At 38.1% G+C, this 15,548-nt stretch overlaps 1 protein-coding gene across 1 annotated transcript in view; it reads right to left on the bottom strand.

Annotated features, from left to right (window-relative positions):
• LOC124789029 (partitioning defective 3 homolog) overlaps positions 1-15,548 on the bottom strand; it is a 285,751-nt gene that overhangs the window by 81,623 nt on the left and 188,580 nt on the right. Inside the window, exons 13-15 of the mRNA XM_047256316.1 lie at positions 13,381-13,588; positions 8,003-8,148; positions 2,144-2,326 (exon numbers count right to left, since the gene is read on the bottom strand). Coding sequence (XP_047112272.1) covers positions 2,144-2,326; positions 8,003-8,148; positions 13,381-13,588 — 537 coding nt within the window. The remainder of the gene's footprint in view (positions 1-2,143; positions 2,327-8,002; positions 8,149-13,380; positions 13,589-15,548) is intronic.

The raw sequence follows: 15,548 nt of genomic DNA, 5'->3' as shown, positions 1-15,548 counted from the left end.
TTTTCCCCCTCTCTGCTCCTATCCTTTCTGCTCTTCATCCCCCCCCCCCCCTCCTCTTCTTCCGCTACAGTCTCCTGACCCTGCGCCAGTCAATCCTGTCTTGCCACCTCTACTTCCTGTATGCTCCATCAGGCAGTGCTGATTTCTCTTCCCTCTCCCCCTCCCCCCCCCCCCATAACCTGCTTTCCTCCCCCCTCCCCTGCTCAGGATTGCAACTCAATGCATCATTTTTACGGTGAGTAGCTATCGATCCTTCCCATAATATGATTGGTAAAACAATAGACAGACTACTTTTAAAAAAGAAGTTTTATTCTATTAGCATATATTTTGAAAAATTCTTCATAATGAGAACAAAAATGACAGGAAATGAGGAAAATGATGTTTTTTCTGAGAGAAGGAAAAGCCATATCAATTCTGGAATACAAGAAAAGTAAGGAACATTGAATTATTCAAAAGTAGTAGTAAAGAGCTAAATTTGAGAGAGCTATTAATACACAATCGATATTAAAATTGCAACACCACAAAGATGATGATGCAATATACATCAAATCGGCATGAAGTGTACTACATGCTTGGGTACACGAGTTGCTTGTCCTCGTATGCAATAGGGTAGACACTATGACACGTACTATGTTAGATTGTCACCTACTGTTGTAATGCATAAATACTGTTCTGTACATACAGTGCATTGGGTTCTTTTTTATTTTGAAATCATGTAAACATGTAATATTTAAGTGTTAATACAAACAAATGTGCTTCCATTGTATAAATGGATGTTTCATTATGTTTACTTTTGAACTGTTACCTAATAATTGTATTGCATCACTCCTATTCAGCTCCTTAAGCCTTCATGGACATGTTACACACCTAAACTGAAGCCATCACAGTATCGGGACTGTTAATTCCCAGACATGGGTTCCTATCCAAGATATTATGTACCGACTCCCCTCTACAAGTCCTAGAAGTTCGTAATGGGAATTTCTGAACAGCCTAAATATGGAAAGATTTTGCAACATGTTTTTTATTAAAAATCGCATTTGAATACTGGTTATTCGTGAGATCACATTATGCTTCACGTAAAAAGAAGAGATACCTGTCAACATGTGTTGTCAACACAACTAACAATTAGACAGTAGCAGGATCATGACCTCTCAAGATTGTGCTTGATGTACTGCAATAGTGCTGCTCACATTAGTCAGAATCCTACAATTTTGACAATGTGGAATTGATAGTTTTAGGAAGGGCTATATACCACTTTACACTGTATCACAGTGGCACCACATGACTTGTGCTGTGCAGGACAAACATATTGCTCACTTGGTCATACTGGATTGTAAAGCCACGTCACATACCTACAGTCAGAAATTAGGTTCATCTAGTCATGGTTTGCACAGGGATTCGCATGTTACCACTTGCCACACATTGTGACTGATGAACAATGACACAAAGTTGAAACAGCACATAATGAGTTACTCTTACCAGCATCAGCTGTCCAAGCTCAGTTCCACTATGCCCGGCATGGTTATAACCATTATTGCTGCTGATGGTGATGGCTCTTTATACTACATTTTGCATCATATATACCCCAAAATTCACAGTGTGTGTGTGTGTGTGTGTGTGTGTGTGTGTGTGTGTGTGTGTGTGTGTGTCCTTCCCAGTGTTGCAAATTTTAATGATCAGCGGTGTAATAAATATAGTTGTAGGTAAAACCAAAAATGGCCATACAAATGCAACAGAAGGGGAAAACTAAATTATTCAAAATAAAGTACATCAAAATAATAATAAAGAAATATTGGAAGAGGAGATGAGATAGTTATGCTTTGGCAGAACAGAGGGAGGGGAAAAATGGAAAGAGGTTTTATGAGTCTGTTATGCTTCTGTAAATTATTTTATGCCATCTCTCTGTGAAAGGCCAAAAGTACTAAACTATGAACTCAATATGTTGGTAAAAATCTACAGGGATCAATATCTGACTAGCATGCATTGTTTACTTGTCATTTTCATTACTATCATGTTTAGAATAGTGTGAATATATTGTATTTAATTGTCAAGTAGAAAGCTCATTCTCATCTGGACTGGAAAGCAAAGATCTATTTATTGTTGTATTGGCACAATTATAATAATATTTTCATCATGTACTTACCAAGTCGCCTTCCATTTGCACCAATGGCTGAAGATTTATTGCTTCTGTTCACAGAATCATGGGATTCATCTTTACTGGCATATGGCAGAAAGATGACAGTGTTGTTTTCAGAGTTCTCACTGACAGCTGAGATATCTGGATTATAGCCCTCAACATCATTCTTTCCACCAAATGTCTCTGTACCTTTAGCAAAAACCATTATTTAAAAGATTCCACAGTTACCAAATACAGGTCAACATGTCATAAATACTTTTATGGTATTCTTAGTTGTACTGATACATACATTCAGAAAAAATTTTTCAATAAAAGCTATGTGCTAACATCCCTGAAAAAATGATAAGTACACCAGACCTAAAACATCTTTATGTGAGTGGCTTGCATGCTGCACAGAAAGCCTGTTGGATTTACGATTTTAGAGGATAGACTGTTCCGGAAGTCACTGGTTCAGTTCCTCTCATGGATAGTTAATGTGAAGATGATGTAGGACTGAAATTTGGCTAAGGAATATGCTATTTTGGTTATGATAGTCACAAACATTTCAGTTAACATAATGTGACAAGTTTATTACTTTCCTATGGCAATCTGAGGTAAGATTCTACAGCCACGAACAAGCTGGACAATGCATTTTGTTTGGGGAATAAACTTTGACTGGTTTGATAATAGTGGCAGTTAACTGCAACCTTTCTGTCGAAATGTAAGTGTTCACATTTGTCTGTCTGTTTACATTCATACTTTTAACTATGGCCTCATGACTTTTTATGAGATAATAACTTACATATTTAAATGAGCACGAGTCCCAACAGAAACTACTTTCCCATAACATAAGTGGCATAGTGAGGGGGGAGGGGAAGCAAATGGGATCTATCATGCCCCGGGCACCAATTCTTGCAGAGGGGCACCAAATGGTCTCTATGACAAACGAGATATTCCACAAAATATATTATTATTAGAGTAAATTCTACATATTATATTACTATGTGTTCTGGAGGGGACGAGGGGGGGGGGGCAACAATAGAGTGTAGTATCATACCCTGAGCAGTGGTGGGGAGGGGGTGGAGGCAATAAACTCTCATGCCCCGGGCACCAGTAACATTCACTATGCCACTGCATACCATGAACTGTGTCAGACAATAATGCCATACCTATGTCATTTATATTTTGAATAATGCTGGCATATAAACATAAGGTAGCATCATTCAAGAACTAATTAGTATATTTGCACAGCACTTTACTATCCAACCCCCCCCCCCCCCCCCCCACGCCATTCCTTCAATAATCTAAATGAGTTGTGTTTATTGTTGACAAGCGAACTAAGCAATGCTTTGCAATTGCTAAATATTTATCGGAATTGTATATATGTCCTGATCTTCTCCTCCTCTCTCTCCATCTCTTTGTATATCCCCTTCTCTCCCCCCTTTCTTTGTCCATCCCTCCCCTCCACCCCGTTCCTTATTGCTGTCTGTCTATCTCCTCCTTTCACCCCCCAGTTTTTCTCTATCTCCTCTCTGTTCACCGTCCTCCTCTGTGTCCATCTCCTTTTCCCTTCTCTCTGACCTTCAGCCTTGTTTGTTATTACAAACAAAACCTTGATTGGAAAATGAAGCCACTTAAAATGAATGTGTAAATTGGTTGGGCTCTTTAATATAAGGATACAGGAGAGACCTCCCCAGCTGCTGGAGCTGTGAGAATACTAACTTCAGTGACAGTATTTCTCATAATTTTAATAATGAGTAGGATTGCTAAGTTTTGGATGATTCTGTAGTACTATTCTAATTGTAAGTTGATAAGCTTTAAATATCTTGTCTTTATATAGTAGTACTTCAATTTAGATAACACACATATTTTTAAAAAAAGTGTAACCTTTACCTGTCTGAAAGTTTATTGAAGTGTAGTGTAAAAATCTGAAGTAAATCAGTAGAGAGTTTTCTGAGGTTTTTGATAACGATGTATTATATGGTAGTATGGATTATGTACAATATGTTTTTGCCATCTGTCATTAGCTTAGCTTGTGTGTGCTCTGTATGTACTATCAACAATTTACTGTAATCATCACATGTCTACCTAATTTAATGTGTCGTTAGGAGTGTGGTACTTACACCAAATGAAAATAAAAGAAAATAATCAAAAGTGGGTAGGCCTACAGTAAGTTCAGTGATCAGACAAATAGTTTCCTGTATGCATGAAGACAACAGTTCTGTGTTGTAGGTAAAAACAAAATTATGAATGGTACTTAAAATTTCAACAATCACATATAAAAAAATAAAGTTATATTATTAATATTTTGTTTGTTTACCTGTTGTTGGTATATTGTAACAGAGCAAAGTGGGACTGTCCTATTCGTTCTTAAACCATTCATGAAATAAATATTTTTCTTATTTGCGATCTATTTTTGTTAATAGTTTATATTCAATAGTTATATAAAATAGTTAAATTTCTTATACCTGCAATATTTTACTGAAGCTTATTATTCACAGCAAAATTTACTTACTACTAATTTCAATTGTATATTTAGTTCACATGGAAACATTATTTTAGAGAATATACATGAATTACTATACCTGCAAACCATGTGCAGTTCAAAATTTAATACTGCTAAAAACTGTTTGTTTTAAGATCGACCTAGCTTATTCGATAGTCCTCATTTCTCTCTTTCAACCAAACATTTTACTTTTTTCTGAAAACTTGGCATTTCAAAAGATATTTGTGTTAAAATTTTTATATTTCAGAATGTTACAATCTTAAAATCTAATTAACTGGGCGCTGTGGCCGACTGGTTCTAGGTGCTTCAGTCCGGAACCGCGCTGCTGCTACGGTCATGGGTTCAAATCCTGCCTTGGGTAAGGGTGTGTGTGATGTCCTTAGGTTAGTTAGGTTTAAGTAGTTCTAAGTATAGGAGACTGATGACCGCAGATGTTAAGTCCCATAGTGCGTAGAGCCATTTGAGCCATTTTTAAAAAAAATCTAATTATTCTGAAATTCTTTGCCATAGTTTTGTAGCACCAATTTTTCTGTTTCCAAAAATGTGTACTTTCAGTAAAATAACATATTAGTTTTTAATTTTTCAAATTAAAAGATCCTAGGTTTTCAGAAATTCTTGCATGTTTTGGGGATCCTTTTGCACATTTAAACTTCCCTCCCATGAAATAATACATATTATTTTGTCATTTCCCAACTATGCAACTGTTGGTTAAGCAAATTTACTTCATGCCCTATTGTTTGCGGCTCTTATTTTTTCTGCCTTTTATGTTAATATATAAAATGTAATAAGCTTGGAATATACTAGTTTGTAGTTTCTGTAATACAGGTATCTGTACCATAGTCTGATTAAAATTACTTAATAGTTGACATCTGCCACTTGCTGCTACACTGTCACCTCAGCGACTGCTGACTACCACTCCATTATATTTGACGCACAATTACAGTGGGTATGCTCTCAATGTGTAACATGAAGTAATGCTGGAAGTGTCCACCACAAGGTATGGCAGAAATGCGAGATGCTCTGTTGACAGCTGACTTCAAGTGACCTATGACTGAACTGCGGCATATGATGCATTTTGTAACTCTGAATTTAAACTCATGTCCTAAGCTAACCACAACCTCATGATGTGCAATGCATTCAAGAATATTGCAGTCAACAATCTGCGGTAGAACAAGAATGACAACTGCTTTGTTCATAGTGATTAAGACTAACCTCTATGAGCAAACCCAAGACAGAAAAAATTTGGTTTCAATGGTAAAAGCAAACTAATTTCTCACTAATATTGATTACCTGAAACTATCCTTGCACCAGCTACATGAGCTACTGTGTTGCCAACCAATGAACAGTACTCATTGGATTTTGTCACAGGTTAGAGGAAACACAGGCAGATTCCAAACGAAAAAATAATGATGGAAGGAAAAGTAACAGCAAATAAAATTGTCAATACGATACGAAAATTACATGACAAAATAGAGAAATAAAAAAAAAAAAAATTACTCCTAAGCCAACTAACTGAATAAAAATAATAATCAAACTCTGCATTAGATTTAGAAATAAAAAAAAGATTCACTTCATTTAACGAGACTTGAACCAACGATCTTTTAAACATCATCAGTTTTGTACACTAAACAATACATTAATCACAATGCTGGGTTAATTAGTTATATTTGTGACTGTGGTGACCCAGTCATAATGATTAATTGTCGCCTTCGAAAATTTGGCTTCTGTCTGTGTTACGTGCAGCTTATCTAAGGTAAGCCAATCTTCACGATTATGATATGTGCTGCTGAATTGCATCAGGTACAAAGTATCCAAAATTGTTTGGTTAGTGCTGTGTATGAAATGTGTGTATTTTTCATCAGCATCACTGTGTGTGTGTGTGTGTGTGTGTGTGTGTGTGTGTGTGAGAGAGAGAGAGAGAGAGAGAGAGAGAGAGAGAGACAGAGAGAGAGAGAGAGAGAGAGAGAGAGAGAGAGAGATGTAACATGAAATAAAAGTGCCAGAGCCGTTGTTCATGATCCAAACATATCAAGAAAGAATGCCACACAAGGAATTGGAAGTGAACTGACCAATTGTTGTGGCAATTTGGCAACAATGAATGGTTCAGGTGTGATATCTAGCACTCTGATTGGAGGAAACCATGTACAATGCATGAAGTGTCACCCATCTAGAAATTTTAATCAGACTATAGGTGTTGCACCCAAAGCCTGAGGCAGTTGGAAATTTAAGTCATCAATGAGAGTACCATGTATGTTCGTTACGTGAACTTTTATGTTAGCCAGATGCTATAATGTACTGTGTCAGTAAGTCAGGGAGGAGCAGTTATTTTAAAAAGTTTATGTCAAGTACTGACTGAGTAATTTGTCAAACCACTCACTCATAGTGTGTTTAAATTACTAACAATGTAAACTCCAGGGTGGAATCTCAGTAATGTAAGGAAAAGATATATTGCTACTTACCATAAAGATGATGGGTTAAGTTGCAGAGAGGCACAGTTAAAAAGACACTTGCACATAAGCTTTCAGGAAATGCCTTTGTCAGGAAAAGAAAGAGAAAAACACACCATTCACTCACACAAGCAAGCACATCTCACTCACACATTACCACCAACTATAGCTCTCAGACCAGAATGACTTATGCATAAATGTCTTAATTGTGCCTGCCTGCAATTTAATGTGTCATCTTTACGGTAAGTAACAATCTATCTTTTCCTTATTACATTGTTAACTTAACTATCATATAATCAGCAAGATGATATTCAGAAGTGTTGAATAAAAATAAATATGACAGACTGATGAAGTAAAAATCAATTGTGTTTTTACTTCACAATCAACTGTTTGAATAACCAAGCAACTGTTGGAAGAAGGAAAGATCAATGGATATTATTGAGACTGAAGAATCGTTACATGTCAGTAAGTTACAGCACGTCTGCAGTTCTGATGCACAATGAAATCCCTACCCCACAGTACTGTAGTATGCCATAGATGAAGCAAAGCAAAGCAAAATGACGCAGCCGATGTCCACTTTATCAATGTGTTGTAATGTTTCATTTCAGTTACTCCAGGGTTGTACTGTGGTACTGTGGCAAGGGGATTTTATTACATACTGGGATTGCAGACTTGTACTTGCATATGAACATACAAATAGTTGCATAACTTTATTTGATGTGATGATTATGCCTCGTGTAAAACCACATAAAAACAGTTTGATGAGTAGTTGTGAGGGTGGTGAAGCCCCATCTTGAAAGACATTTTTCTTGTCAGTTGTTGGGTATTAGTTGACACAACAAAATCATATGTGATGTGCCACATTTGTAAGGAATAACTTTTTTTGCCCCCTTTAACCACTTAAAGATAAAAGTGTAATGCACATATACGTACCTGAGGAACTGGTCAACAAACTGCTGGCTGAATCACGGCCAGAATGGGATGGTTGACTACTATTGGGCCCATGTGATGTTACACATCGTGCTACTGTCAAAGTTATTATACCAGGGGTAGGGCCTTCCATATGTACCATTGCACGCCTGTAAGGAATGAAAAAGTAAGACTGTCTTTAATAAATTAATCTATGTCTACTGATAAATCCTCATTATAAACTGAGCACAAGCTCAAATTAGGGGAAGATGGGGAAGGAAATAACCTGTAGCCTTTCAAAGGAACCATCCTGGCATTTGTTGGAAGCAATTTAGGGAAATCATGGGAAATCAAAATCATGATGGCCAGATGCAGATTTGAACCATTGTTCTCCTGAATGCAAGTGCTAGATCAAACACACAATACATTGTTCCTTGATATGGAATATGCCACCTGCATTATAGTTTTAAGTGTCAACCAGCATGCTTTTGGACTAATACCATAAACTAATGAGTCACTTAATACACAGTGTTTCCTCTCACTCTAACACAACATATTTGAAGAACTCTCATGTCAAGTATGTCTTAAGTTACATCATTCATTCTGGGTAAGGATGAATACCTCATGTGTCCATTTCTTGAGACACAACAATTGAAATTAATGAGTGATAACAGATATCTACTGCAATGCTGTCTGACAGACAATTCCTGCTTTCAGGTTTGAACATGGCTATTTCTCAGTAACCGTTTTGGCAGCCACAGTAAGTATTTTGCATGTCAGCCAGAACCATATTTCAGTGATGAAATCTATTAACTGGAAACTACTGGACAAATTACACTGACCTAAAATGAGACTGTCAAAATGTAAGTGTAGTTTAAACACAAAAAACAAAATTCTTTAGTCAGAAAAAGAACTTTTTGCCATGATTATTTAACTCCAAGGTCCTGATGGCTAGATAGAATGATAAAAATATTTTCAAAAGCTCTTGGAAGAAAGTCCCTTCCATTGTTATAACCTAGTCACAAAGATGTACAAGTACATTCCACATTGGTTGCATGAGCATCCTCATAGTTGCACACTCATTTTCCAATACAAACTGAGGTGACAATACCATCATTGTGAGGATGGAAACCAGTTTCTGCCCCGATATAAAGTATGACGAGATACTTTTTTGTCAATTACACTATCAAAAAATTTGTATCAAAGTATAACAGCATAACAAATGTAAAAAAAATCAAACTACCACAAACACTTAACACATCAGAACAGTTGACGCTGCCCTGGATGTAAAACAAATTGTCAAATATTTAAAACGATAGCCAGAGTTCCTGTAGAAAATTTATGAGCTTTGCTCATCCCATGTCCCAGCTTTTGAATTTTGTTGAGAACGTTAATCAGGATAAAGACTATTGAACATGGGAGTGGAGAAAATTATCAGTGGCCACAAAGAAAGCAGCTTAAGCAGTTTTTTATTGTAAGAATATTTACAATAAAGTTCTCGGCTTCTTCAAATTAATAATGAGCTGGAAGTTGCAGTGATGATTTTCTGCCCTACATTTTTAAAAAACAGAGTATTATATTCACATGCTTCTGACAGTCAAAAACAGTGTGTAATCAAATAGTCATAGAGAAAAACTAAGATGCACAATGCACATGCTTTTAGGCAAAAGAATAGTACAGCATCTGGGTATTGTTCCACAGACTACAGTAAAAGAAAGATTTGCAACTCAGCAAAACATTTTACTGCCCAGTAACTAAAAACATTATTTGAAATGTGCAGGCAAACAAGAAAATTAGTTAATTACATATTCAGTTACTGACCTGTTGTCTAACTGCAGTTTTTTAGTCCTTCGTGTGCTAATAATAAGGACACATTAAATAATACAGCCAACAATACACATGTTTATTCTTATTAATAAGTGTAGCCACAATGAATTAAATAGCAAGGCTTCTCATTAATTAACATTTTAAGCAACACTTCAAGGAGTTACCATTAAATTAATACACAGACAGATTTTGGAGAAATCGAGAATGGTTGGCTGTCTATTTACCACGAAGAAAGTAATTTTCCTGCACAGTCCCTTGTTATCTGAGCACTTTACCCGATACCTTACAAGGTATTGGGTACGGTGATCAGGTTTAAAAAAAATCTACACAGGAAAATTACTAGCAAGCAGCTGTCAACCTTTACTTAAATAAAGTCCTCTTAAAGCAAAAAGAATTCCTTTGGGGAAATAAAGAAAGAATGCAGAAATCACAGCAACCAAATTTCATATTCAACTGACTGCAAATTCAGTACAATTTGTGACCTTAAAAGATAGGTAGGTTTAGTAATAAATGAATATATGTTTACCCATTTTTTTATGAACAAATGTCTTCTAAAATGAGACTGTTCTAGACACCATATAGCGGAGATGCTGAGTCGCAGATGGGCACAACAAAAAGACTCCCACAACCACAATTAAAGCTTTTGGCCATTAAGGCCTTCGTCTACAACACACACACACACACACACACACACACACACACACACACAGCAGCAGCAGCAACAGTGCATGATGGGAGAGGCGACTAGGTGGGGATAGGAACAGGCTAGCGGGGAGGGGGAGAGATAGTACAGTGGGGGTGTTGGATAGTGAAGTGCTGCAGGTTAGATGGAGGGCAGGGAAGAGGAGGGGAGGGGGGAGGTGGAGTAGTGGAAAAGGAGCGAAATAAAAAGACTGGGTGTTGTGGTGAAATGATGGCTGTGTAGTGCTGGAATGGGAACAAGGAAGGACAGTAACAAAGGTTGAGGCAAGGAGGGTTATGAGCCTCAACCTTCGTTAGTCACTGTCCTCACGCTTCCAGCCCCTGCCCTGTTCCCATTCCAGCATACACAGCCATCATTCTACCAACACACCCACTCTTTTTGTTTCTCTCCTTTTCCACTACTACACCCCCCCCCCCTTCTCCCCATCTCTCCCCTGCCCTCCGTCTAACCTGCAGGACTTCACTGTCCGTAGCACCCACCATAGTACCCCTCCTCCTCCCTGCTGCCCCAGCCTCCTCCTTACCCCCACCCAGTCACCACTCCCATCATGCACTGGTGCTGCTGCTCACAGTATGGTTTTAGTTGCCTGAGATTGCAGTCATGTGTAGAGTTGTATTTGCATGTGTGTGCGCATGTATGTATATGTATTTTTGATGAAGGCCTTAATGGCTGAAAGCTTTATTTGTGAGTCTTTTCGTCGTGCCTATGCGCAACTCAACATTTCTACTATATGCTATTAACATAAAAGCTGGAAGAAAAACAGCAACTAACAAGTCAGCCAACTAATGTAGCTCCATATACTGGAAACATTCTAGGCAAAAGACTAATGCAGTATGTGGATATTGTTCCACAGATTGTTGAGAGTTTCAGAATCATTGCCTAATGTTGGACTGAATAGGCAGTTTTGAGAGATGAAATAGAGAAGGGGAGCACAGGATCACGTGTATTAAACAACAAAGCCTAGTAGAAATCCTGAACAACACAGGAGATATTGAATTTAACTGGAAAAAAGATAAAATGTAAAAATGCAGCAAATGAAGTAGGCAAAAAAGGACAGACACATTAGATTTTACATCTTGTCAAAGGCAAGCCTTTGGAAGCATACATAAATAAGGGAAAGATAAGATGCAACCTACAGGAAAACTAAAGAGACCTATGGAGAAAACAGAAGCAGCTACACAAGTAAAAAGATCTCAGATGGCAAACCTGTACTAAACTATGGCCTGTACTACACTATGGAGTGAAAGCTCAAAGGTGGAAGGAGATATATATATATCAGGTCTATATAACACAAACAAAAGTTAGGACAATATTATAGAAAAAGAGGAGGGAGCAGGTGAAGATGACATAGGATCCTGTGAAAACAAGTTGACAGAGCACTGAAAGACTGAAGTGATCAATGTCCCTGGGCTAGAGGACATCTCCTCAGAATTACTGACATCTTTCTGAGAGTCAGCCATGATGAAACTCTTCCACCTATTGTATTAATCCAAATTTCAAACAACACATGCTATTATTTATAAAGGAATGGAAAAACTAGTAGAAGCAGACTTCAGGGAAGATCAGTTTGAGTTCCAGAGGGATTTAGGTACACAAGAGGCAATACTGACACTAAGACTTATCCTAGAACAGGTTGTAGAGAAAGGAAACTACACTGATAGTGCTTGTGGATTTAGAGAAACCTTTTGACAGTTTTGAATGGAGTTCACTCTTCAAAATTTTGAAGGTAGTAAAGATAAAGCACAGAGAGTGACAGGTTATTTACAACATGCACAGAAATCAGGCTGCAGCAATAAGAGTCAAAGGACATGAAAGTGAAGCCCTAATTGAGAAGGGTGTGACCCAGGATTGTAGCCCATCCCTGAAGTCATCAGTCTCCATATGACAAAGCTCTGAAGGTAACCAAGCAGAAATTTGGAAAGGTAATTAAAATTTGGGGAGAAGAAAAAAAAAGTTTGCTGATGACTCTGTAGCTGTGTCAAAGACTGAAGGTCTTGCAAGAGCTGTTTCATGGAATGGATGGTGTCTTGAACACAGATTAATAAGATGAACATCAATAAAAGTAAAACAAGGGTAATGGAGCAAATTTGAATTAAGTCAGACAATTAAGTAAGAGGGAATTAAAATTATGAAATGAGAATAAGCACTTGTGAAAAAAAAGAGGAATTTGTCAACATCTAATATGAATTTAAGGGTTAGTGCTATAACCCTGTACACAACACCAGGATATGCGCTATGGCATCAGTCCGCTGGTGCGGTACACTTCAAATAGGCCGACAATGGTAGCTGCACAGGCCAACCACCATAGGTCACTTGTGGTGGGTCACAAAACTAGTGTGCACAGTGTGACATCCACTGCACCACCTACTGGAGAGCCCTCTCTATATAAAGACAACACAGTCAGCACTCCTCCTCCAACTGTGTTCTACTGCTTACTGTACTGTTTCTAAGTTTGTCATTTACTTGAGTCTGAGTCAACAAGCTTTGTTCTTAGTAGCCACACTAATGGTTGTGTTATGAAGCCATTCATGGAGGTACCTGAAATCTTGAAAGTGAAACATGGATAAAAAGAAATTCAGGCATGAAGAGAATTGATGATTTTGAAATGTAGTGCTACAAATGCTTAAGATTAAATGGGTAGATTGAATTTCAAATGAGATACTGAATCAAACAGCGAGAAAAGGAAATTTTTGCCACAAATTTACTAGAAGAAGGGCTTGGTTGATGTATCACATCCTGAGGCATCAAGGAATTGTCAATTTGGCAACAGAAGTGACCACCACCACCACCACCACCACCACCACCACCACCACCACCAACAACAACAACAACAACAAATACTTTTTTTAGGATGCAGTATATGTGCACTCACCTTAGAGTCTCCATGGCATCAGAATTTGACTGATTGAGCAAAGATATTCCATTCACGTTAAGCAACTGATCATTGGTGCGCAATCTACCATCACGAGAAGCTGCTCCACCATGTAGCACACTCTTTACAAAGATGCCTAGGTCTGTGGATCCGGACTGTCCATGAGCGTTTCCATGACTTGCTGTTGTCTTGCCCTTCACACTCACACCTGTTAATATCAAAGCACTTCACTTCATGAAGTGACAAACACCAGATTTGGCAAACATAGTTTCAACTCACTTTAAAGCTTACTGTGATGATAATCAGGGTGAAAACAACAGACAGAGAGAGAGTCGAGGCCACCCACTTGTAGATGATTTAAGGGTTGCACAAAATACACAACCTCAGATATTTTACAAATCTGTAGTTTTAAATTTTCACTCTTATTCTCGATCTTGCAACTGATCCAGTACTCAATTCACTTTAATTACTCTCCTCAATTTAACCTTATCTGCATCAGACAGGTAGGCTCTGTTGTTTTGGTGCATCTTTCCTGACATAATTCTACCATGTGCTCACATTCAACCTTACCTTGCCATTTTATATGCTATCCTGTCGTCTTTGTTCCCTATCACACATTCCCCTTTACTCATTTCTTTTTCTCTCACATTCTAACAACATACTCATACCAGACACAATTATGAAAGACCGAGCGAGTTGGCACAGTGGTCAGACACTGGACTCGCATTCGGGAGGATGACGGTTCAATCCTACGTCCGGCCATCCTGATTTAGGTTTTCTGTGATTTCCCTAAATCACTCCAGGCAAATGCCGGGATGGTTCCTTTGAAAGGGCACAGCCAACTTCCTTCCCTGTCCTTCCCTAACCCGATGACCTCGCTGTCTGGTCTCCTTCCCCCAAACAGCCCAACCCTAACAACTGTGAAAACAGCAGAACACATTTACAACTTGTTTATAGCAAATAGCTTGAACCATTATTGTACAAAGATTTATATTATGCAATTCCAAACAGCTTACATGGCAATACAAAACAGTGTTTGTGGCTAATAACAAGGCTGAATTTAGAATTAACATTCTGCGAAATTCACAGTACTAAAAATAAAAATAAGTTCTGTAAAGATTTGAGATCAGAGTTCAGAACTGAGTTTTATATTCTGTGTGTAGTGGCTTTACAGGTGTAGATTTGGAAGCTGTTGTGACCACACCATTGTCATTCTGTATTGCAACTATAATATTGCTACATTTGTCACTTTTGAAATCAACGGTTCCCAGAGCAGATTTCTTCATTTTTTTACTGTTTGGCAAGGAGCATCTTGAGATCTGGTATTCTCTAAGTGTCCCTGCTCCTTGGAAATAAGCAGGTAATAGGAGTGTTTCCCCAAACTCAGTAACTTGTCAACCTGCTGAAGAATGACGCTTGCTCCTAACCGTAAGTGTTTGTAGTTCTGCAGTAGAGTAGTGTTCGAACCTAGGTAAGGATCCATCCACACAATGTATCTAGTCCTAATAGTTCTAGTCCAAATTTTGCAGCTTACTGAATTAGTTTTCCCCTATTGAATTGCTTGCACCCATATTTACCAAAGTAAGGCACCCCTGTTTCACCACCACCAAACTTTTTTCTTCATAGGGTGCATTCTTCTGGAACTGTGTGGTGAGCATGTCAAATAATTTCCTAACCTTAGCGTACCTGTCTGATTTATTTAGATTTTCATTGTCACTTAAGTGTAAGCTGAACATTATGAATTTGAATATATTGCAGGAAATAGCTGCAGCAATGAGAGAATTATGGTAACTTGATCTTGTTTTCCAGTAGACATTCTGACTCGGCAGGGGTGCCTATAGCCAGGGGCAATAGGAGGCCATGCCCAACACCTCCCCCCCCCCCCCCTTTTCCCAGCTCTCAGGGAAAAGAAAGAACATAACAGGTGTTTTTCTTTCAAGTAAGAAAAGACAGATAGCTACTTTCCATAAAGAAGACATGTCAAGTTGCAGACAGTCACAATTAAAAGACACTCACACACAGCTTTCGACCAAAGTGCTTGTCAGTTAAAACACACACACACACACACACACACACACACACACACACACACACACACACACACACAAAAACTAAGCACACCTCATGCACATATGATCGCCATTTCCATCATCTCGATGCTCAAGTTG

This window comes from Schistocerca piceifrons, chromosome 3 (genome assembly GCF_021461385.2).
Source record: "Schistocerca piceifrons isolate TAMUIC-IGC-003096 chromosome 3, iqSchPice1.1, whole genome shotgun sequence".
In the NCBI taxonomy this organism is placed as follows: domain Eukaryota; kingdom Metazoa; phylum Arthropoda; class Insecta; order Orthoptera; family Acrididae; genus Schistocerca; species Schistocerca piceifrons.
Note: the sequence above shows the minus strand (reverse complement) of the source record. Positions and strands in the feature narration are given on the sequence as shown.